The 24,385-nt window shown below is 43.7% G+C and overlaps 8 protein-coding genes across 8 annotated transcripts; 3 read left to right on the plus strand and 5 right to left on the minus strand.

Moving 5' to 3' along the window:
* Positions 1 to 4,957: 4,957 nt before the first annotated feature.
* O0I10_005586 (uncharacterized protein) lies at positions 4,958 to 7,435 on the plus strand (the record flags this gene model as incomplete). Its single annotated transcript, XM_058485624.1, has 12 exons — positions 4,958 to 5,153; positions 5,209 to 5,330; positions 5,404 to 5,487; positions 5,550 to 5,597; positions 5,672 to 5,719; positions 5,809 to 5,849; positions 5,920 to 6,038; positions 6,110 to 6,191; positions 6,247 to 6,469; positions 6,611 to 6,989; positions 7,051 to 7,225; positions 7,285 to 7,435. The coding sequence occupies 12 exons, from the start codon at positions 4,958 to 4,960 to the stop codon at positions 7,433 to 7,435; spliced, it is 1,668 nt and encodes a 555-aa protein (XP_058343459.1).
* Positions 7,436 to 7,568: 133 nt separating this feature from the next.
* Positions 7,569 to 9,048, minus strand: O0I10_005587 (serine-tRNA ligase; the record flags this gene model as incomplete). The annotated part of the gene is made up of 3 exons (XM_058485625.1): positions 7,569 to 8,133; positions 8,197 to 8,851; positions 8,916 to 9,048. 3 exons carry the CDS (start codon positions 9,046 to 9,048, stop codon positions 7,569 to 7,571), a joined length of 1,353 nt encoding a protein of 450 aa, XP_058343460.1.
* Positions 9,049 to 9,297: 249 nt separating this feature from the next.
* On the minus strand, positions 9,298 to 12,079 carry O0I10_005588 (peptidyl-prolyl cis-trans isomerase cyp15; the record flags this gene model as incomplete). The annotated part of the gene is made up of 15 exons (XM_058485626.1): positions 9,298 to 9,438; positions 9,513 to 9,664; positions 9,745 to 10,016; positions 10,076 to 10,194; positions 10,247 to 10,362; positions 10,419 to 10,472; positions 10,535 to 10,637; positions 10,702 to 10,860; positions 10,924 to 11,064; positions 11,124 to 11,229; positions 11,298 to 11,385; positions 11,465 to 11,661; positions 11,717 to 11,822; positions 11,879 to 11,938; positions 12,004 to 12,079. The coding sequence occupies 15 exons, from the start codon at positions 12,077 to 12,079 to the stop codon at positions 9,298 to 9,300; spliced, it is 1,890 nt and encodes a 629-aa protein (XP_058343461.1).
* A 218-nt stretch (positions 12,080 to 12,297) lies between these two features.
* O0I10_005589 (uncharacterized protein) lies at positions 12,298 to 13,362 on the minus strand (the record flags this gene model as incomplete). The annotated part of the gene is made up of 2 exons (XM_058485627.1): positions 12,298 to 12,976; positions 13,034 to 13,362. 2 exons carry the CDS (start codon positions 13,360 to 13,362, stop codon positions 12,298 to 12,300), a joined length of 1,008 nt encoding a protein of 335 aa, XP_058343462.1.
* Positions 13,363 to 14,110: 748 nt separating this feature from the next.
* O0I10_005590 (uncharacterized protein) lies at positions 14,111 to 14,909 on the minus strand (the record flags this gene model as incomplete). Its single annotated transcript, XM_058485628.1, has 3 exons — positions 14,111 to 14,279; positions 14,347 to 14,615; positions 14,682 to 14,909. The coding sequence occupies 3 exons, from the start codon at positions 14,907 to 14,909 to the stop codon at positions 14,111 to 14,113; spliced, it is 666 nt and encodes a 221-aa protein (XP_058343463.1).
* Positions 14,910 to 15,534: 625 nt separating this feature from the next.
* On the plus strand, positions 15,535 to 17,270 carry O0I10_005591 (uncharacterized protein; the record flags this gene model as incomplete). The annotated part of the gene is made up of 7 exons (XM_058485629.1): positions 15,535 to 15,576; positions 15,675 to 15,873; positions 16,011 to 16,093; positions 16,155 to 16,366; positions 16,444 to 16,634; positions 16,690 to 16,828; positions 16,973 to 17,270. The coding sequence occupies 7 exons, from the start codon at positions 15,535 to 15,537 to the stop codon at positions 17,268 to 17,270; spliced, it is 1,164 nt and encodes a 387-aa protein (XP_058343464.1).
* A 1,796-nt stretch (positions 17,271 to 19,066) lies between these two features.
* Positions 19,067 to 20,497, plus strand: O0I10_005592 (uncharacterized protein; the record flags this gene model as incomplete). Its single annotated transcript, XM_058485630.1, has 1 exon — positions 19,067 to 20,497. One exon carries the CDS (start codon positions 19,067 to 19,069, stop codon positions 20,495 to 20,497), a length of 1,431 nt encoding a protein of 476 aa, XP_058343465.1.
* A 1,480-nt stretch (positions 20,498 to 21,977) lies between these two features.
* Positions 21,978 to 23,663, minus strand: O0I10_005593 (uncharacterized protein; the record flags this gene model as incomplete). Its single annotated transcript, XM_058485631.1, has 3 exons — positions 21,978 to 22,072; positions 22,141 to 22,605; positions 22,679 to 23,663. 3 exons carry the CDS (start codon positions 23,661 to 23,663, stop codon positions 21,978 to 21,980), a joined length of 1,545 nt encoding a protein of 514 aa, XP_058343466.1.
* Between the last annotated feature and the right edge of the window lie 722 nt (positions 23,664 to 24,385).

Below are 24,385 nucleotides of genomic sequence, written 5' to 3' on the forward strand. Positions count from 1 at the left end.
TTCATTTCCATGATTGGATTATGTTGATCCGAGTTGATTTGGCTGAGCTACGCTCATACAAGGTTACTTCAGTTGAGCAACATAGAGCATGGTTAGATGTGTGGATTGATGTAATCCGTCTTTGGCTGTATCTCGGTCAAATCAAGTCGGATCAACATAATCCAATCATGGAAATGAATGTCTGAAGCAGGAGCATCGCTCACATGTCATAGAGTGGACAACAGTGGCTATTGTGAAGAAATGGCTGTTAGCTCGCAATGTACGGGCTTTTGTCAACAGTATATAGTATCATCCTTCCATCCTTCCAGTCATGCAAAGTAGCTGAGTTACACAAAGAGGTCCCTCTGCATCTTTTGCTCTGCCAGGGTCCAGCGACTTGACATTGAACGAAGACCACTTCCCATATAGCATCATGCTTACAAACATAAAGGTGCCTGTATCTCCAAACTTTACAATGAAACATGGGGTTTTTATTAGAGCAATGGGCTCGGCTTGGCCAACTGCACCTTGGGTGCAAGTTTCACGATCAAGCTTGCCAATCCCAGATTTCGCAATGTCGCCACCAGCCAAACTGGATCTTGGGGTCGACCTCTTCGACGACGACGACCACAAAAATATTTTTTGGGCTAGTTGCGACATTGAACGTGAAACTTTCACACAAGCTGCAGTTGGCTAAGCCGAGCTCATTGCTCTAATAAAAACCCCACGTTTCATTGTAAAGTTCGGAGATACAGGCACGTTTATGTTTTACCTATGCTGTAAGCGTGATGGAGTTGCTCTTTCCTAATGGATGGTGTCGGCTGCATGAACAGAAAGATGAAGAGCTGCTGAGTGTAATGGCACGTGGTAGTTACACACGAGCGTCCTTGACAGATTGTTGCACAAATGGACCATGATCATGTTTGCCTTGAGGAAGGTAAGTAAGTATACAACATCCAATGGTGAAGGTGTGTCAAGATTTGTGTATGGCAATAATGTTGGCTCCATATCGCATTTGGATTCTGTGAAATGTCCAGCTGCATAAAAAGTGATGCGCACGGACCGTGCTTGATGCCTCCACAGCCGGGTTAGAAAGTTACGAGGGGCATGCACAATGAAATAAAACAGATAATGTATGTGTATGTGTTTGATTGGTAATGTAGAATTCACGTTGCCTCAAGCAGAGATCAACCACTCTTTATTCATGATACATTCGTTGGATGGGCATTGCTATTTGAGAGCCACATACATCAATGCTGGATCAACAAAACAACACCAGCAGTACACGATGATGATGTATATTAACGATGCTTTTATTCCTGAATACCCTATACTTTTACTGGAACTATATCCATAATAATAACATACAAGAATAGTACGTAATGACTTTGGGGTAAGTGGTATTGTGTGGAAGCTCCCGACTCAAAGCCGCGAAAATTAAAGCCTGGCGCCTTAGCCATTATGAGGTATGGGGTGTGGTCCATGGAGACGCCCCAATTTCAAGTTCCGTTGCGTCGCGACGAGAGACAAATTACTGCGGATCACCCTGGCAACCTCCGCCTTCTTGCTCTCAACTCAATCGATCGATTCGCATGGCGTGCGTGCTTTTCCTACTATCACGATGTTTTGGCCAAAGTAAGTTGTTTCTATCTTTTCGTTGTGTTGCTTGTAATACTCACCATGCCTTGTTTGCAGCGACTTGGGGGACCTAATGGTGTGCATTGGAAACTCTTTGCCCCCTCACCAGCCCGGTTTCCACACAAGGCTTCCATGAATCCCAGCAGATCTTGATACGGAGGTAGCAAGGATGTTGGCCATTCCTCGTAAACTGGCTGCCCACTACGTGTCGGCGTGTTGTATGGGCGTTTGGCCGAGGACGAAATGCAGACCGGTAGCAGTGTCCAGGGTGCACTAATAAAAGACCGCTATCCAAAGATACCAACAAGTGGCTCTTGTTTGGGTAATGCCAAAGGATTCATTGGAAGGAAACTAGGAGGGAAGATAAGTATTCTTATTACCTATTTGTTTCTCGCTCACCAAAAACATGCTACACTTTTCTATCTCAAAGACACAAGCAGCATGGTTTCTTCCAAACGAGGTTTTGGCGCGTCAAGTCCCGGCACCTTAAAGTGGCATGTACAAGCGGCCTCGTCGACCTGGAATTGGTGCCTACAGGTAGAGGTTGGGGATGGTTGAGTAGCGACCTTCTCGTTGGTCATCCCTGTGAGTACTTTAGCCTTGGCTTTAGGAAACCAACAGCTACTTGTTTATTCTAGTACATATCGTAATCATTATTAAACCATGTTCTTTGATCAATTAAACATCTATTCTTGTCTTTTCATGTTTGATAACGCACTATCAAGTAGCATTTGATTAATCTTGTATGTATTTGGAAATGATAACCCATGATCCAAGTGATGTTGTTATGGTGTGCTCATCTTATCTATCAATGTTGTCGTGGTATGTGTGTATCAATGCCATCATTGAGTTCATTGTTGTATGACTAAGCCTCTACTACTAATCTGCAACTAACACACAATGTTGTTGACATCATGTAATACCAACAAGTGGAAACACAACTGCCAACGTCAATCATCAAGTTATTGTCATTGTGCTTGCCCCAAATGAGACTTAGAGCTGTCATCCTTATCACAAGACCAATAGCATAGCTATTTTATTATTCCATAATCCTCAAGCAACAACAAGAAGAGAACAAGCTAGTTAATGCCAAGTATCCAATAAGCAATGCTTCTAGCTACTTTGCCACGGTCGCTTCATCCGTCATAGCCAGCGTAGTCATGAGAGCCATCCAAGACACAAATAAAAATAATGGGATATGGTGAATCCATCAAGCAACATCACTCGTGAGGAGAAAGGTGAACCAAGCTTGCCTGTGTCATTGTCGTCGCCATAAAAAAAGAAAACAATTCTGCAGGAATCACATAACCAACTCACCATCGATGCCATTGTTGTTCTCATTCGTCCTCTCCAACAAAGAAAGAGTGACCTTACCCATCTTTCCAATCCTTTCCAATCCTCAAAGAGTAACTACCAACATATACCAGTAGAAGAGTGTCAAATGCCCAAAAGGTACAGGCTGGGAGTCGAACCCAAGAGACATGATGCCCAAAAGTTGCATGACCTGACCAAGATCTATTCCATAATACCACCATGCATTATTACAATCAATGCCTTTTTCATTGTCGTTACTCACTGCACTTGCCTTTGTCATATGCATGATGATCTTTGTTGTTGGCTTGCTGGAAACCGGAAGCCATGGTGTAGTGCAATCGAAGCGAAACAAAAAGCCATATGAGCCAACGTCTTGGCGATCAAATCTTGCTATCCATACCGTCAATGGAACAAGTTCTACTGCTTCATGAGGGCTTTGAATGTACCTGTTGCACCAAGTGTAGAGCGGCATAACAACGAGCAAGAAGAGCGACGATGTCACCAAGGCTACGGCACACACGCATACTCCTTGCCTATGTACACTCAGCACCGTATTAATACCTCGCAATCAACGAGAGCATTACCTTGATGGGATTCCGTGAATGGAGTGAAAAGGAGAGGGAGAAAGAAAAGCGTTGTTCTCAAGACGTAGAGCTGCTGGTCTCCAAATTAAAATCCCCTTCAAGAGCTGCCAGCAAGTTAAATCTCTGTACAGGGCGCCAAGTTAAATCCCACTATTAGGATTACACTCACCCCATTCACACACCCCACACACATACGCCCATCCACTCAAACACGCACAACACGCTCATCGCCATCACCATCATCATCATAGTGATAGATAATGCTACATTCAAATAAATCTAATCATCATCTGAATCATCACCCATAGAGCAAGTATAGAATAGCTCCACCATGTTGTTGGTTACACATAGCCTACATCTGGGTTATACGATTGCTAGTTTTCAACTCCTCATGTCATATCCAAGTCAGAATCTGGATACAGTAGTGAGCCACTCTGGGATCAAAAACAGGTGATTCCAGCACCCATTGTAAGAAGCAGCACTTGGTTTATATACAAAGCGATCCAAAAGATAAAAGACTTAGTATGTATGCTATCATAGTAACGTTGAGAGGATGCAATGACTGCCATTGTAACTAGTCTTCTTTTAGAAAAATGAAAGGCTACGCCAAAAGAGAGCAAAAAAGTGACATGCTATATGCGAGTAACGTTGCATTTCCCATCCTCGACATATACATGTAAATGTAGCTGTGTGAAAATATAGGGAGGTTCATATATTGCGGTCTGTGCTTGTTGATTTATGGTTGATGTCCGAGTCCACGGGGATTTCTCTTCTTGGACTATGTTATCATGTGACATGAAAATAGCAAGGATGTATACGTTCAATCATACTATTCCAACTCACTCATAAAGGAAGGCACTGTCATTGTTGTATAGGCCATGAATACAAAAACGATCGCATTGATGTTGTCTGCAACATTGACCTATCTTGACAGATCACATAAAATGCTCTTTTTGGTATTCTATTTGGACGACATTGTCTCCGAAAGTTGAGACACCTAGTCATTTCCCATATTGACCCCGCATTCTAGATATACATGTGTCACTTTATTTCAATGATAGCCACCTACTTGGCATACCCAATCTGACTATCTATGATTGAGTTTGTTGCTTGTGCCACCTGGCACCTAGATTGCATGCGTAAAAGAGGTGAAAAAAAACAAAGACGCACATCTGACTTTGTTATCGTCGTCATCATTGGCAAAATAACCTTGATCTTTCAAGCTGCCGCAGCAACATTCTTGATTCCCATACTATTCGCACCAAAGTTGTATGTATTTTGGATAAACAAAAGTTGACATTGAAGCGAATACGGAAACAATGAGGCGAGTGGAGGAAGAAAAGGGGGAGAGAGATTACCCGAAAAGGTCCCTTGCTCTCCCAGCTCACTCTTTTCGGGCAGTTACACCGCCTCTTGTAAAAGGCGATGATGCGTTGTGCGTGATGATGGTGGCAGTTTACGAAATCGGTTTACTCATTTCGGTGTGGCCTTCCCGAGATCATTGGCCAATCGCACTTTGGGCTGGTTCAGCTCCGCGCATACTGTATATAAGAACCAATCTAGATCAGTTTAGAGCATTCTCTTATTCGTCAATCAAGAACAAGGATATCATGAGCGATCCAAAGCAACCGACGACAGGTAATTGCTATCGTCGCATGGATTGAATTCATGTAGCTTATCGAGCATAATATAGAAGATGATATGGAACGAGGTGTTCCTACTATTGCTGAAAGTGATCCTCCTGCAACAAGTTCAGTGAGCCAAAGCAGCAGCAGCACCAAAGGCGATATCCCTATCGATACCAACGATCCAAAGGTACGTTTTATTATCAATATGCATGCATGTCTCGTTGCTCCAGTGTCATGTTCATCACCGTGTCTTCAAAAAGAATTGGCCAAACAGCAAGCGTTGGATCAATTTCACTATTGTATTTTTCAATGCCTTCATCGGCTATTTCTCTTCAGCTGTTTATGTAGGTGCCCCCCCTTGTGCCTTATCATACTCTCATGTCACTATGCTCATGCACTCCATTAGATGCCAGCAACCGGCGATCTCGCCAATTTCTTCCAAACTGATCTGACGGTAAAGTATTGCCACCTAAACACTAGTAGCCTTGATTTGAAGTATTGTATACTTAATCTTTATTGGTATTATAGACGATAAATGCAACAATCGCTTTGTATATTCTGGCTATTGGCGCAGCAGTAAGCATCGGGACAATCTCAGGGGCGGTGATGTTCCCCGGTAATATTGTATTCCAGAAAAGGACTCATTTTCCCTTTCTATCATCCAGCCACTAGCGTGGGGACCTCTCTCAGAGCGTATCGGGAGAAGGTAAGCATTACATCCACCCACACCCAATATCAATTACTCTTTTTTATTTCTCTATACTGACCTATCAAAGAATGGTATATTTGATATCAATGGGTTTATACACCGTGTTCACCATTATTTGTGGTATTGCTTCCAATTTGGGTCTTTTCTTTGTGTTTCGCATTCTTCAAGGTGTCGCAGCTTCTTCAGGCAAGGATCAACTTTTTGCCCCCCTTGTGTAATCCATTCGTGCTGCTAACCTGTTACATGCACCTACATAGGCATGGCCGTTGGTGGTGGATCCGTTGCCGATTTATTCCATCCGCATGAACGGGGTCGTGCTATGAGCGTTTTTATGATCTCGTATGTGATTTCATTGTGCTGTTACTATAACAATCATACTCATTGCTTAATGTAGGACCATCTTTGGGCCTGCATTTTCCCCCATTGTGGGTGGCTATGTTGACCAATACCTAGGATGGCGATGGATCTTTTATGTTAGCGCTATGATTGGTGGCGTTGTCACAGTGGTTGATTTCTTCTTTTTACGCGAAACGTTGTACCAGCCTACTGATCCACTTCAAGAAAAGATCAAGCCAACAACTTACCGCCAAAAATTGGCTCGCCTCAAATTCAATCCAGTAAGCGCTTTGTACATTATGGGTCGATGGCATATGCTTTCACCGCTTGTTCTTTACCAGCATTGTCCATTCTTTGGCATGACACAGTGTTTTTCTCACATACATCAACCTTTTTTATTTATATTCATCGTCTGATTATAGCTCAAGAGTATCAAGTTGCTAGGGCGACCGGATGTCTTTTTGATCTCTATGCAAATCTTGACTGCATTTGGCTGCTTCTTTTACATGGTGACGATCCTTCCCATTACCTACGAGACCAATTATGGCTTTGATACTGGTTCACGTGGTCTATTGTACTTGACGGGTGGTGTGGGCAACATTAGTGGCAGCACTGTAGCCGGCTTCGTCTCCGATCGGGTGTATCGCTATAAAATGAAGAAGAATGGTCACGTCAAATCGGAGGATCGGCTCCTTCCGATGTACATTGGTGCTCCGTTCCTGGTTCTTGGTTATATCCTTTACGGCTGGTTGCTCCATTTCCATGTCCATTGGTTCCCACCCTTGATTGGTTATGCCCTTTGTAAGTGAAAACATCATAATCCATAGGGTGTTCACTAAGCTAATTGTGGCTATTGTTGTAGCAACGTTTGGTTGCATGTTTACTGTTACCACTGGCATGACGTATCTTACGGATTGCTATTTGCCAATTTCTGCATCTGTTGTATCTGCTGCCAACTTTTGCCGTAATCTTGGTGCTATGATCTTTTCGCTTCCTGCCGTACAAATCCGAGGTAGCTTGGGTGATGGTTGGTCATAGTAAGTATTCATTCTTTTGCTTTCATCATCAAGAAGGTGATCTAATGACTTTATCATAGCACTCTTGCGGCGTTTATATGTTTGGTGGTCTTTGTTGCATGCGTTCCAACGGTGCACATGTTTGGCCCACGTATGAGAGAATGGGTTGATAAGCGTACTGCATCCAAGAAGGCGACGAAAACGACGACGACGACGACTGAGGCGGAGTAAAAATATCCATATATCTTAGATTCTTAATTATGCCATTGTAATTCCATGATGATGATAATCCCAAAAGTGATGAAATGTACAGGGTTCTTTTTTTTTATTGCTGGAATATGCATTACTATTCTTGAGAACACGTTTATTTCTTGCCAGGCTTGGAGCTGGTCTTGGGAAGGGGTTTGCTGTAAGGAATAAAGGTGCGGCCATCCATGTAAGGAACCAAAGGAGGGGGGACTTCCAAACCATCCTCACGTTGCCAATTCTCCAAGATACCACAAATAGCACGTTCGGTAGCACAAAGAGTAGAGTTGAGACAATGGACATACTTCTTCTCGCGATCAGACATCTTTTTAACACCACATCGGATTTCAAGGCGACGAGATTGATAATCGGTACAGTTGGAGCAAGAGACAAGTTCCTTGTATTCACCCTGGAAGGGGAACCAGGCTTCCAAATCGTACTTCTTGGCAGCAGCATTGTTCAAAGCACCAGAGACGATAGCGACGACGCGATAAGAAAGACCCAAGCTTTGGAAGAATTCTTCAGAGGCGCCAATCATGTCGTTGAACATTTCCCAAGACTTTTCAGGTTCGGTCAACACGAATTGTTCAATCTTTTCAAATTGATGTACTCGGAAAATGCCCCAAGTATCCTTGCCATGTGCACCAGCTTCCTTACGGAAACAAGTAGAGTAACCAGCGTACCTATTTCAATCATCCATAAGTGATCACGTGACAAAATAGCATTGATTCCATCCATATACATACTTGAGAGGAAGTTGTTCACTGGGCTTCTCAAACCATTCATTAGCGTGGAAAGCAGAGATGGGTTGTTCGGAGGTTGCGATCAAGTACTTGTCATCACCATCACCAACGACCTTGTATAATTCTTCATCGAATTGGCTAAGTTGTGCAGTCTTGGCCATGACATCCTTCTTCATGAAGAAAGGAGTCATCAACTTCTTGTAACCGCGTCTGGCAAGGAAAGAAAGACCATAGTTGATCATGGCCAAGTTGAGGTCGACACCCACACCCGTCAAGAAATAACCACGATGACCAGCAACGTTGGCACCACGCTCCTGATCATAGCCATCCAAACGAGCCAACACTTCGTGATGAGAGAGGATATCGGTGCGCTTGGTGGGTTCGACACCATTGTGATAGTATGTGCGGATCACTTCGTTGTTGTCTTCATCCATAGAAGTGGGTACAGAAGAGTGTACAATGTTGCCAAGAGTAGCGAGCTTCTCCTTCCATGCAGCTTCTTGTTCCTTGCTTTGAGCTTGGAAAGCTTCCTTTTCCTTTTGCAACGTTTCCTTTTGCTTCAACAACTCGCTGGCGTCTTCCTTGGCCTTGAACTTTTTGCCAATCTCCTTTTGGATAGCATTGATCTCCTTGTTCTTTTGGTCGCTGTTGAATTGAGCTGTGGTCGTCGTGTTAATGCAATCGTCTCCTTGGTGAAATGACAGCAAAGGGTATATACTCACTCTTCACCCATTCCTTGTACTTTTCCAGAATCTCGTCGACAACTTCAACAGGGGCACCACGACGGCGTTGGGACTCCTTGACGAGCTCAGGATCACCACCACGCTCCTTGAGTAAAAGGTTGATATCAAGCATGTTGTGTATGTGTAGCAGTAAAACAAGGAAGTGGAACGACGCCCGATTTCTTTATACATGAGTGTGTGTGTCCTTGTCAGCCCGCATCAACCGTCACAGTTGACTCAGGAACAGCACTTTCTTTCTATGCTGCGAGATATTTGATATCCTATACCAAGCCACATACACATGCACTCCTCAAACACTCATTCATAGTCATCATATCAATCATGCAAATAAACCCCTTTTTATAATATTATCTACAATGCTTTATCGAATTTCAATATTAATGATCTTGACATCATCATATGGTTTATCGTTCTTGTCGGTCTTGACATTTTCAATCTCGTGCACAACATCCATGCCTGCTGTAGCTCGACCAAAGACTGTATGTTTCATATCCAACCAAGGCTATGGGAAGCGCAGCATTGTGTTGATGTTAGTATGATCAATCCATGTATCATTCTTAGTCATATGACACATACCGTAGGTACCACTGTAATAAAGAATTGACTTCCATTGGTGTTGGGACCCGCATTGGCCATGCTCACAGTGTAGGGTCGATCATGCCGCACATCACGTGTCACTTCATCCTCAAAGTCATCTCCCCAAATAGATTCACCACCCGTGCCATCACCTGAAAAATGATATGGAGTTAGCCTGCTGTTGTCTCGTTTATCGTATTCAACCCCTCCATCCCATACCACTACCACCTACCAAATGGACAACCCGTTTGAACCATGAAACCCTTGATAACACGATGGAAGATGAGGTTATCATAATAACCGTTCTTGGAATGCGTCACAAAGTTCTCAACAGCTTTGGGTGCTACATCAGGGAAAAGTCGAATATGGATATCACCTCGTGTCGTACGAATGATGGCATGGGTGCCCAACACTTGCTTGCGTTCTTGAGTAGCTGCCACAGTTTGCTCTTCTCGGGATGGCTTCTCGTTAAATACATCACGATCACCCTTTTGACTCTCATCCCTTTGATGATACATTGATGTTAGTTTCCCTTCCACTAAATATGATCCGTTTGCACTTACTCGTAAGGTTCTCGCTTTGTAAACATGAAAAATCGGTTGCGTTTGAATGCTGTGCAGAATAATGTGGGATCCAGCATTTCACTTTCTCTGAGTGTCGCATTATCTGAAGCAGCCATTGCCTAAGGGATGCGTCAATAAACATGATGCATCATTGGATACTCCCAAACTTACCAAAGTATAAACACCCTTCTTCTTTGGTGCACCTTGATACAATGCCATGTTGAGGAAACGATGTGTCTCTGACTTGCCAATCAGCCGAGCAACCTTGTTTGTGCGAATATTGACGACTGCGCAATGATTCATTTAGCTCATACCGCACGTATAGGATATCCCTTTCGCTTACCCTTGATACCGAGCAACGTCGCGTATATAATAAAATTGCCACTCTCATCAAACACTATAAAGATGATGATGTCCAATGAGTATTCAAGAGAGCCACATCAAAAGTAAAGACCATACCAGCATTGACAAAGTTGGCTTGCGGTGATTTTTCAAGTTCACGATCCACAGCTAACCGCCGTCCAAACTCCATGTCATCCAATTTGTGAATAGCAGTACCAGCCTATGTAAAAGAAATCTCCAAGTCAGCTGGTGGTGGAAAGAAGAAACATCAAGCCATGACTTACTTGTTGCATCTCACTGATAACTTGGATGCTCTCATCGTATTTGCGAAAGAGTTTACCGCTGAGAAACTTGAATACGCGGACTTGTCGATCGGGGAAGCTCATAGTGACAAATTGGCGACCATCTTGCGAGAACGTTATTGACGTTGGTACTGATTTGTTCTATAAGGAAAAGCATCGTATAAGTGAATCTACATAGAGTCAATGAAGCCATCCTGCACGTACCTTGCGGAATTCGTATAAATCCGTTTCCGATTTCATTTCAAATTTCAGACTACGTGGTAATTCAAAAGGTGCCTCTGGTTGCCAATATTCCACCATGCCATTCGTATCCACCGAGACCACACAATCGAACGTTGCATTAAACTTGAAATAGACATGAGTACAATGTATATGCATGATCCATGTCATTTTTCCTCTCTTACCGCCATCAAGTGTACTGGTTGTGAATGCATGTCGGTAATAGTATGTAGGGGCTTGTTGTCAGCTCGGCCATCATAAATATTGATCTTTGGACTGTCAGCATCGGATCTAATGGGAGGTATCTCTTGTAAGGTGAAAGCCCATTCTTCTCATATACAATGATCTATATAACTTACACGGCAACGAATGCTTGGGCTTGTCCACGCTGATGAATCCAGCACACAGCTTTGGGCTTGTAATCGAGTTTAATCATATTGATCATATCTTTAGAAGAAAAACCCGCCCCCCTATGTGAGTATACAGTAGCACGGTTCACGACCCCATCCATATCTCCTTTCCTTACCAAAATTGGTCACGTCAAAGACCTTGAGAGCTTGATCCTCCGAGATTGTAGCCAGCAACTCGCCATCTGCAGATAGGCTGATACCAACAATGGTACCCAAATGGGCGCGATAATGCTTGACAAACTCTACACCGCTTGCAGTCTTTTTCCAAAACTTGAGATGACCATCCACGGATGTTGTGATGATAAAATCGTTGCTATTGAGAAATGTCGTCAATGGACCATGCTGAATGCTTAATGTTTGATACGTACTCTGGTGAAACGGCAACGTAATTGAGCGTATCTCGATGCATATAACTTCTTTCATACATATCGGCGTTGGGCAAGTGTGACAGGAACAACTTTTCATGTGCAAGAACTGAAGACAGCACGTTAAATGAGGTTCGCATTGCGGAGACAAGAAGGAATCCGTACCTCGTTTCTTTTTGGGAGGTGCTTCACTTGGTGGAGGTGGCATCATGGGGCCAATGTCATCTAACAAAGGGGAGGCGAGTTGATTGGTATCGACAACGTGATCACTGTGTACACTATCCACGCACCATCGTCTTGTTGTTCTACAACTGGTTCTTCAGTTTCGAGTGGTCGTTTGTTGCTTGGATCAGCGTCGTGTGCCATTGTGACAAGTTGAAAGGATAAAGAAGAGGTGCGTGCGCTGGATGAAATTGGATTGCACACACACACACACAGCAAGCAACCCGCCCATTTCTTACACGTGACCTGTACCATGAACAATGTGTCATTTATTGAAAGAAAAAGGACAAAGAAAGGCAATTGAGACAAATGACATCGGTATCATTATGATACAATGGTAAACTAAAATAAGCTCATTCATTTTAGCGGAAACGCTTGAATTGATCACGATTCTTCTTAAAGTATTCTTGCAATGGTTGTGGTTCACGACCAAGGATTTCCTTCAAATCACGCGACTTGATCTCTGCCTTGCCATTGCTAGCAAGTTCCATAAACTCAAGCAGCACTTCAATGCAACGATCAGTGAGATAGCGACCAATGGGAACAGTGTAACGCGTTTCAGTACCACCACTTGGTTGACGCTCACGGAAGCGATCATCGTCGCGAATACGCTTGAGATGTTGCCACATTTCTTCTTGCTTGATTTGATGATACTTGAGTTCCTCAGGGCTACGCTCCACAGCTTCAGCCATACCACGAGCCATCTCTCGACCATCCATCATATGAGTGGGTGTGAAACGGTAAAGGTGCTTTTGACCACGGCCCACTTGGACATTTTGACGTACAAGGGTGCATACGGCTTCGACCACATCACGAAGATCCACAGTGCCCCAACGTTGGTCTTGCTTAACAGGAAGGCACAAGGCATTGCGATCCTCCACCATAGGGGTCACGTAGTAGAAGAATTGGTTGAACAAGGTCGAACGGATGATACAGCAGTGTTGCTCACCAAATTGTTGCTTGAGCTTTTCCTCGATTTGGTGGTACTCATTCAAATTACGATAACGCTCACGGTCATGTTGCACAGCATCCATACCTACCCTATACTTGGAGATCAATACTACGTATCAACAACATGGGTATGTCTATCCCACTTACCAAGACAACATGGCCATGTGCTCCACCTTGACTTGCTTGCAAACACGCATCAACATCTCAGCTTCTTTGACACGATTGGACGAGTGCTCAGGGATCATAAACACGCAACGTGATTCTTGCACAGCTTGCTTGATCTTGTTTTCATCTTGGTAGTCGACTTGCATAATCTCAACACCTTGCTTTTCAAGTTCCTCAAGACCATGGCGATCACGACATAAACCACGCATACGAACATTCAATTGTTGACGTTCCTCAGCAAGGCGGAAGGCCAAGGCATAACCAGGAAGGGAGTCGATGTGAGTGATGGTAAGAAGTTGTTCAGAAGACATTGTGGCTTTTGGATGAGGCCTTTCATGGATTCCTAAACACCTCTTTTTATACACTTTCAAGCAGCACTTGTAAGGCACTTGTTTTTACCTTGACAGCTCGATCCGTGTGAGAATCGTATCCATAACAACTTGTCACAAACTTGTCAAAACATTGATCTCTAGTCATTTACAGCTTTCGCACAGGTTGGATGAAGTTATATTCACACGCCCTCATGTTCATTCACACACCATTGTAAAAGTGATTCAATTCAATAAACTTGGTACTTTTGAAACTCGTCTTTATTCGTATTGATCCAAAAAGCCCAACATGTATGGATGATGTGTGGCTGCATGCTAGCTGTTGTAAGGGTGACTCATGTAAGGATCATCAAAACCGTGCATGGGTGGGATCACAATGAGCTTATTTCTTGTAGCTGCATGCAAACAAGAGTTTATTTATGCCAAGCAAACAGCAATCCATCTACCAGCATTTGACAGGTTATTGACATGTGTATGGCTCTTCTGATGTCATGCTAGCTGCTACGCGCATACCATGTTGTTTGATGCTGCTGATACGGCAGCCCGTGTTGAAGCCGTTAAATGCCTTATGCCATGTTAACATTGGTATGGTTGTGTGCCGACTTGCAAGTTGTTGTATGAAGCCATTGGAACACTCAAACCAAAACAGCTATGTCAATGGTCTTTTTCTTTTACCACCTCGTAGCTTTCCTCATCACAGTTATTCACATCCCAATGTCGTGCCATGGATTTATTTATTATCGCATGAAGGATCATAAGCATCGTTCCATCTTTTTAATTCGTTGGTTGTTCTCTCGATCGAATCTGCAACCTTGTGTAAAACATGTGCAGGCACACTGTATTCGCCCGCCATGATCTTTTCTACTTCGGCTTTGAGCCTCTCGTATGCATCAAAAAATCTGCACGTATAAAAAAAAAATCAACATCCTTATGATCGCATGGGCACAACCTACTACTCTACATTACCTAGCATAGGCGGCCTCTTGTTCAAGAAGATCGTTGGCAGAGGGTGTCTCTTCCTCGCCTTCAACATGCATATCGACGATCCGTGCTTGTTCTTGTGGCAGAGGAATCATATCATTGTTGCTGCTAGCGACATGCCCAGTGTGCTCAGGGCGATATCGTACTGTGATCATGTCTTTTTCTTCATTCTCGATGCGAACATAGGCCGTAAATCTTGCTTTGCAATTACAACAAAGAGACCCTTCGCCCCCAGCTTGATGACAATCATAACGCTATTGTCGCATATTACCAATAAGAATGGCTGTAGCCAAGAGGTTTTCGATACTTATTGTATTTACTTCACATAAGATAAAAGGCGTTTGTTCTTGACCAGATTTTAAAGGTGGTGGGACTGATGGCGTATAGCCATTTTGCAGGTAGTCTTCGTTACTTTGTTTAAGATTGCTAGATTTCATTCTATTGTAGAACTTGCAGCTGTACTTGGTTTCTTGTTCGCTTATCCATGCCTTATATTGTGATCGGTGGATAGTAAGGAAGGTGGTGGTGGGTGTATCGATTGATGCCATATGCTTAATGCAAAAAAGACAAGCACAACAAGGAGACGCTGTGACAATAATTATGATGGCAGTCATGGGGATACACTTGTTATTGGCCTGCTTACTATAAAATCTCTCTCCAATAGAATTCAAAGTTCCCCAAGTCTTGCCTTTGTTTTTGGGCCGCAAAATCCCATCCAACGAGAAGTTGAGCTGAGTTTATCAAGCTTCAAGTGTATGAGTGTCAAAGCTATCAGTATGACACCTGCATCTTTGGTGCATAAGATACCGAATTCTTGGGCTCCTTATTAGCCCCTGCACTACACATGACCAATCATCACTACTATCCAAATGGCAAGCTACAAAGCAATGCTTTTCCAAGTATCCAATATCAATTGTGGAGAACTAGCAGGTACAGAAATATCATCATTGGTTTTATGGATCGAGATACGTCAGATGGGTGCATGCAGCTTGTGTGACAAGTATGGTGCATTTGTAGCCAATGCATTTGATCGAGATACATGCTATATTGGTGGTAGTGGTGGGGAAATCTGGTAACACAAAATCGGTACAAAGTTTATAGTGGGAATCTCGACGACATTTTATTCCCATTGTTCTCTTCTCCTTCATTCCATAAACAGCCCCCCCTGTTACCATGACTATAACAAAGGAATCCGTCATTCTCGATACCGATCCTGTAAGTGCACCCCCTCCCCCTGCATAGCCGAGATTAGATTTGAGCTGATCAAGAAGTCCCCAATCGTGCTGACAATTTCCCCCCATTTGCTGATCCAGGGCATTGACGATGCGCTTGCCATGTTTTACCTCCTCATGAACCCAAAAGTCAAGCTCACAGCAGTTACTTTGACGCATGGAAATACCAACATTGATCATGTCAAGCGTAATGCCGAAACGGTGCTCCACGTGATGCGAAAACAGCGTGAATACCTCAAGCAGGAAGTCCCTGTTGAAGAATTGCCAGTGTTGGCTATTGGTATGGAATGGATACATATGGATGAGGGTGTAGTGTGTGTATGTGTGTTTGTGTGTGGCGTATATGTAGTGGGCGTGTGAATGCTTCATCATGGCTACCAGCAACAAACAGCTTATGATTGTATCTTTTTATTATAGGCAGTGCCACCCCATTGAAAGCCAACAATCTCTTCGCTACTTACTTCCATGGCGTGGATGGTATGGGTGATATCTACAGCAAGGTATGGGTGCTGTACTTAGCTCATGCAGCGTGTCTTGTGAAGCTAACAATAATGTATATAGAACTCCTACTGGGAAGATCTCGCTCGTGAGGGAAAGCCTGCATATCAAACGACAGAACGTGATGCCGCTGATGAAATCTTGCATCAACTCAAGCATGCCGACCCCTTGTCTATCTCGATTCTTGCTGTGGGACCATTGACCAACATTGCATTGGCCTATCAACGTGATCCTGTGACCTTTGGCCGAGCAAAACGTGTGGTGATCATGGGAGGGTAAGATGGGTACTTTGGTGTATGCACACGGACATGGAAGGCTCATACATCGTCATCTTGGCAAACCTTTTTTTCAGGGCAGTGGATGCTCCTGGCAATGTGACGCCCATGGCAGAGTTCAACTTTCGAGCTGACCCTGATGCTGCCGATATCGTGATGAACACTTCAAAGGGGTTCAAGCATAGCCCTGAAGGATACAATGCACGTTTGGAACTCATTGAGCAAGGCAAACAGGCACCGATGCATGTTGTGGTGTTGCCTCTTAGCAGTAAGTCCCATGCAAGCAACAATGATAACGTGTGTTGACAATTGGTTCATTTTAGGTGAAGGTGCTATTTCAAAAGAAGAGTATCAGGAAAAGATTGTCCCTGTCAAGACACCCGTGGGTGAATTATGCAATGCCTTTTTGGTATGGACGTTCGAGGTGTGCAGCAAGCTATATAATATTGAAACTCTTTGCCCGTAAGTGTGTGTGTGTTGGTGTGCGTGTTGGGGCACCATGCAAGAGGAGAAAGAGGGAGAGAAAATATCGGATGGAAGGGACATATGGATCAAGAATGAATGCTATGTTCGATTGATTCTCATCCATCCACCCCCTTGGCTTAGATATGATGCATATACGGCATTGCTTTTGGTGGATATGATCAGCGATAAGGGTGATGGCAAGAATGAGAGCTCGGACTTTGACCAAAACTGGGAATCACGATACTTGGACTTGCATGTGGAAACCAAAGGCGAGTATACGCTGGGAATGTCTTGCTATGACAATCGAGGCTGGGATCTTGATACGCCTGCTTGGGGTGATGAACAAGCATCCAACCATGTGCAGGTTATTGTGCGCGGCAATGGACCGAGGTTCGCCCGAATCTTTTTAGACTCTGTTTTTGCCGTGTCTGTGCAGTAGTAATAGATTTTCAGGGGTAGTCTGTACTATAATAGATCTACGAAATATAAAGTAATCGGTGCTTGTACCACCCTTTCATTTATCATCCTTAGCCCATTTGTGCATCTCTCTCTTTTTCTTTTTCTCGCTCTCATGGCCTACCTCCCTTTGCTCACCCTCCTATAACCCCTTGTAATTCTCCTCTTTTAGCACTCCTTCAACCCCCAATCCCTATACCGATAACCGACATGTCGCATGTTATTACCGATTGTCAGCAGCACCAACAAAAAAGGGGGGTGCTTTTCAAGCATCAAGATAGTGCTGATGATGACACTTTCAAACATTGCCGTCGATCCGGTACATTACATAATTGAATATGAGAGGGAGTTATGAAAGGGGGCTTGTAAGGATTTCAACCTTTCCCCGTGCTTTTTTTAGCGTGAAAGGAAAAAGAGAGAAAACCAAAGAGAGAGAACGACATGACAAGTGCATTATATGAAAAGCAGGGTCTGCTATACACACACACATAACACACATAACACACACGCACACGCACACATGCTGGCACGTTGTATAGCACGATGCTATCGGCATCTTGCAGGTTTGCAAACCACAAGGATATTGCTGGATTCGGAAATAATGGTGCATGATGCTGTACTACCATCAGCTGTCATGAAACAATGAAAATGGGGTAGGGTCTCGAGACATACACAAACATACACAGCCGATGCAGCTTATTCTCAGGTACGGTTTTGCCCTTGTTCCCTTTTAGGTAATACATTATCATGCATTTTGGTGGGGGGTTTTGGGCTGGAGATACAAAATGCACTCTCCGTTCATGGTCCGATTTCTTCTCAGTTGCCTTGTTCTCGTTTTCTTTACGCTCATTCTCATGTGCTTGATGCAGGTCAGCATGCTCTCAACCCCACGCACCAGTTAAAAGGGGGTGACTTTACGTGACGAAGCATGACAAGGGGTTTTGCTGGGGAGTGAAGGAACCACGAAAAGAAACACTGGAGAACATGCGTAAAAAAAGCAAGGGATAGTGATGCTATGCAAAGATGTGTGTATGTGTGTGTAATTTTCTCGCTACCAAATTCTGTGTTCATCACGCGCGAGCATCACCATTCGAATAACAAGGGATTTAGGAGCTCGAGAAGATCATCACCATCATCATTATGTAGCTGAAACGCAACGTATCCTTCAATGTGTGTCACCATCAGCACGCACAACTCATACGACTTTTCCATTGTTCCTTTCCGCATCAGGTGCTTCCATGGTAGTTTACACGAGTTGCCTTTCTTATATCGATTGCCAAATCCTGCATTGTCGGATTAGTGCAAAACGAGCAGTAAAAGAATGAAAATTAGGAAGCAAGGGGCAAAAGGCCTATATAGACATAGATCGAGCACCGCATATTCGGCTGCATGCCTACAAGAGTAAAATGCATCACACATAATAAGATTAAGGTCATCCCTATGGTCAAGAGATGCCAATGTAGTATTGAGAAGGAAGTCCCTTTTATTTTTACCCAAAATGCAAATGCACGCCTATTGAACAAAAAGAAAAAAGGATCAACACCACAAAGCATCATTACTTGTGTTCCCAAATAGGAAGGAAAACTGCTTCGGCGAAAGAGGGAAATGATGCTTATAATATACACCCCTGAATCTGTGTCCAAAGTGTTGTCATTGTCATGGTCGTCCTCCTCTGCTGCATTCAAAGGATAAATAGTCAGCGTCAATTCACGCTTTTCTCACCCTCTTCCTCTCATTTTTCTTTTTCCCCACAATTAATTTGCTACTAGCTTTACACACATGAACATTAGCGACCTACTTATCCACCCAGCACCATCATCACAGCCACTGACGACATCCCCAGTTGTCCAACAACAACAACAAGAGATTCAATCCAATAGCCAATATGGTCCACAGCATCCGCATAAGCAATCTATCCACGATGATGACCTCATGAGCTATTGGGAACAAGCACTTCAACGTAGCGGCTATCATGTTAAACAAAACTCGGAACGAAATAGCTTGACCGATGGCTATGTGTGGCCAGCAGCCACCACCCACAGCAGCAGCATGAAGACAACACCCATTCATGTCAAGGTGATTGGGCGACATATGAATGGATCCTTTCGATGTCATATTGGTACCGGCAAAGCATCACGACCCATACAGAGTGTGGAATTGTACCAGCACATGCGATTACTTGCTGTGTTTTTTCGTGCTGAACATGCCAAAAGCCAACGCGTATCACCCGAATTTATTTTCTTTCCTACATGGCTGCTCCATCTTTTTCGATACACTGAGCATGGGTCAACACCTGGAAGAACGGATGTGCGGTTTTTGGAGCACGCTGCTCATGCCAAAGAAGATCATATCTTTAGGCTCAACCATGTGATCAATAGCTTATTCCGATTCAACTTGCATGATTTTGATGCCGCAAAGTTGAGACACGCTGTTGAGCTAGCAAATTTCTTGTTTGACACCATTGGTCTCGATTACCATGATCAGCTACCACGTCCTTCGGATACAGGGATTCACAACCCACATCAGCAACAGCCGTATTGCAACCTTGTTTATTTGCTTCAACAGCCACGTCCATCAAAACTCAAACCTGTATGCCACAATTGCAACACCAAGCCTGCATCTCGTCGTCGTTTATGTGTTGCATGCTACCGCTATCAATTAAAGCATGGTGAGCCACGTCCACTCCGCCTCATTGTTGCCAATCGACCCGGTCCTTCAAGCAGCAGCAATAACAACCATGCTTCCAACAAGCATAGCAACGGCAATTTACCCATGGTGTTTTATGGATCCAATAACAACAAGAGTGGTTCATCATCAACAAAATCATGTGCCAATTGCGGTGTTCAAGAAACGCATCAATGGTATCGCAATTTGTGTGGTGAAGGTCATTGGTGTGAAACATGCAAGAGCTATTATTTGCGTCATACCAAGGTACGACCTGCCGAACTTTTTGTCAAGGCTGCCAAACGCAAGGTCAATGTCAGAACACTTGTCAATAGCTGGTGGACAAATGATTCGAATACGAGCACCATTATCGCCTCCCCAACAACATCGCCTCCTCCATACTTGTCATGTTGCACCACTACAGCAGAAAGCATCGGATCATCGGCAGCCAGTGAGACCTCCTCAAACTATAGTCCTCCTCCTACATCACCGCCCACGCCTGTTCTCCTTCATCCAACAGCATGCGCTACAAGCAAATGGCTATGATAAAACGTGGCCATTGAATCCAACAAGCCCATACACAAGTTTTACATATACATACAAATCCAAAGAGCTGGCACTGTTATCCATCGTCGTCATGTAATCTACTTCACCACCACCACCATATAATGCTATTTACCCTCCCCTCCTCCATTGGTGCTTTTTTTATGTTCAATTTCTTCACACACAATCACCCAACATACTATACTACCTATACACACACACATTTGTATGCAGATCCACCACCAGATAGTCTCCTCCTCTTCCTCCATTCTCCCTGTGTTCTTCTTTTCTCATCTCCTATGACATTTACACTCTTTTGCGTGCGGCATGCTGCTCGCCCTTCCTTTTGATTCCACTCCTTTTACCCTTTTTTTCGTCGTGTGCGTCTAGATTTACCATATATATATGTGCATATAAAGATTCTCCCTATAAAGCTTATATCTCGATTCCATTTAACGTGCGTAATTCCAATGCATGATGATGATTGTACACTACAATGGGAACGTTCCTCATCCATGTTGATGGAAGATACGTAGATGATCCCTACTACTATGAACACACCTACCCCCTTTTTTTCTCGAGGAGGGGATTTGAATGGGCACGGCGATAAAACAAGTGAACGGACAGAGAATGAGGAGATTAGCTAGTAGTGCTAGACCCTGCTTTACATCCCTCCTCCCCTTGTCATTCTCCTCCGCTGATAAAATCGTATGGCTTAGCCGAAAAATTAAGGGAATGTACATCATCATTTTTGGAAAGGAGAACAATGAGCCATCATCAGTGTGATCTTTTGCGGCTTTTGTTGTTGTTATTCATAACCAAGATACACAGCATCGGGGATCGTTAGGCAAAGGGATACTACTTTTAAAGCTGGGTGCTTTGGCTCATTGTGCGGAGATTCTCAAAAGTAACCTTTGTGAGAGATCAATGCATTCCAAGGCGTCTATTGGCAAAGTAAAAGGTCTCCACACTTGAATCATGATCATCTTGGAAAGGAGTCTCCATATGACCCAAGCTCATCTTATATAGGCTAAAGTTTATTCTCATCCAGCAAGGCTGCTAGAGCATGTATCCAAGATTGGGTCGTACTCTCCTGCCACGAATCAATGGCGTCATGAAGGAAAATAGGGTTTGCTCAGGATCGGCGATGACTATGAATCTTGGATCATGACCTTTGAGAAACATCCATACGTAACATGATGACAAAGAATCACGTATACAAGATCCAAAATGACCGAGCTTTCACTATTATCCATGTAAAGGAAGTCGTATCACACGAGTTGCAAAGGAGGTTTTATTGCAATATGGAAAACAAAGTTCACGATTAGGCGTGTAAAAGGCTGGCAAATTATACAAAAGCAAAGAAAAAAAGAAGAGCGGCGGCTATTCACATGGTGATGGGGATGTATGAAAAGGTGAAAGTGTAGTGATATTATACATGCGTGTGTGTGTGTGCGTGTGTGTGTAGGTGACTATTGACATTTCATTGACATGCATTTGTCACGATACCAGATGCAGTAGCAAAGACATTGGTGTTGGGTGAAATGAGCTCCAAGACATTGATCGGCAGGCTGGAGGCTATTATCATCCACGTTAATAAACATACTCCTTGTTGTAATCCTTATCATCATCCAATAATGACTTACTGCTAAGAGCCACTTGTTGCTGGTGCTGGTCTTGTTCATGATGATGATGTTGTTGATGGTTGTTGTTGTTGTTGTAATGGAAGGAAGGCTTGAGCGATGCCGTATCAAAAGGAAATTGATCTGGATATTGATCCCGGTGGTGAATGTACATGGGTATCCGGTGTTCAACAAAATGCTTGAGCATACGCTGACAGCTATCCACCACAATGTCAACAATGTCATCCGTTCGCTTGAGAGGGCGATGATTCGGTAACAAGAACCAATATTTGAGAACGAAGGATCGTGGGACTGTCCAGCAGTCTGGATCACCAAGCTCGCTACCCGTAAACACAGCTTGCTCAACAAGAGTCGTAAAGAGATCATCGGCATCGTAAAAGTCTTGGAAAAGGATCATGTGATCGCGTAGCGCAGCACCAGGAATGAGGTCAATGCGGTTATCGTGTGCCACATTACGCTGAAGTTCGGCTAAACAAACGGTAAAATATAGCGTGTGAATATACAAGTTGTAAAACATATGAATAATAGGAAAAAAACATACTAGGTGGAAACAAGGCCGTGTCATTGGATGTTTTCAATCTTCCATGTGTGGATGTGGATGGGTGGTTGTTGTTGTTATGATGGTATCCAGTGAGAGCATTGTTGTTGGATGGTGTTGCCAAGGAATGCTTAACCTCTGCCACTAATGCTGACTGTTGCTGTTGTTGCATGCCATGTTGTACAAGGTCAGCTGTCATCAACTGCTGAATAAACGGTGACTCGAGATGATTTGCCAATTGTGGTGCTATTGCGGCCACATCCACCAACATTCCATCGGCATCTCGCTCCTGCTGTTGTCGATTCTCCTCGATTACTTTTTCTTCTTCTTGTTGTTGTTGCATCTCATTATGATGGAGCAATGATTCCTCTGGATTCATACCACTGATGCTGCTGGAGTCGGTTTTTGAATCATCGATCAATGCTGTGTACAAATCATCTTCTTGGTTTTCCTTGTCATTGTCCTCCTTATCCGATTCAAGGTTGTCATTTCCTGCTGCTGATGATGCTGATGATGGAATAGTCGCGTCAATGATTCGCCTTTGGTTGTTGAGAAATACTTCCAGCGATGGGGGAATTGTGCTACTCGTCGTCTTGATATTGCTTGAACCATCCATAAAGTCATTGCACTTTGGTACATCGACACGATTTGCATGACATGCCAACTTGTATGATAACACCATTCCACGCAAGTAATTGACTTCATATGTCAATTCATCCACCTTGTTCCTTAGGCCTTCAGCTTCTTGTATAGCTTGATCGCGCATATATAAACATCGCTTGACAGTCATCTCTGCTTCATGCATCTCGCGTCTTTTACGTTCACGGAACGCCCGTTGTGCTGCCCTGTTTTGTGCCTTGCGTTGTGCAGGTGTTGGTGGATTGGGTTTGCGTCCTGGCTTTTTCCGTGGCCTCACAGGTTCACCAGTTTGCTTGTCAACGGTACCAAACTCGAATTGAGGATCAAAGTGTTCGAAATTGAGCGACATTAGAAAGTATGTGTGTTCAAGAAAGAGTGGGGAAAAGCAGGAAGAAATGGGACTCTTTTTTTATAGTGAGCGGCATTTTCAATGCTATGGGGTGCACGTGTGTACACAAAACAAGTGCGTGTGTATGGGTCTGTTAAGCATATATGCGAAAGCGCCTGTTGAATAAAGCGGGTCTTGGGACAGAAGCAAAATGAAGCTCTTGTGTGGTGATGCTGCAATGTGGGGAACCCCATCGATTTCACATGTGAACCGCAGAAAACATTCGTGTAACACGCCGCATCCAAGAATGGAAAGACACATAAGCTGTAAGCATCAACTGGCCGTGTAAAGTAGGCCACGTCGAATGAACATGTGCTATGAATACTTCAAAGGGCAACATCAACTTTTTTCCTTTATGCCCTCATCTCCATTGTTAAAAGTAGTAAACCATGCATGTATGCACATGTCCCATGGGAAAGACATGGGCGAAAAGTGAAGAGAGGGACATGGATCGTTGTTTCACGGACCATGTGGCAGCTGGATAAAAAGTCGATCACTCACTCTCTCACTCTTTAACGACGCCGTGATACCTCCCACACATTGAATGAAACATGAGAAATTTTCATATGAGGATGATGATAGCACATGCCTGATTTGGCAACTGCTTTAATGCTAACCAAATGATCGAAATGCAACATAGATCGTCATCATAAGAATATACCGCCGCTGTCCCAAAGAATGTC

This window comes from Lichtheimia ornata, assembly GCF_029851405.1.
Source record: "Lichtheimia ornata isolate CBS 291.66 chromosome Unknown scaffold00023, whole genome shotgun sequence".
Lineage (NCBI taxonomy): Eukaryota > Fungi > Mucoromycota > Mucoromycetes > Mucorales > Lichtheimiaceae > Lichtheimia > Lichtheimia ornata.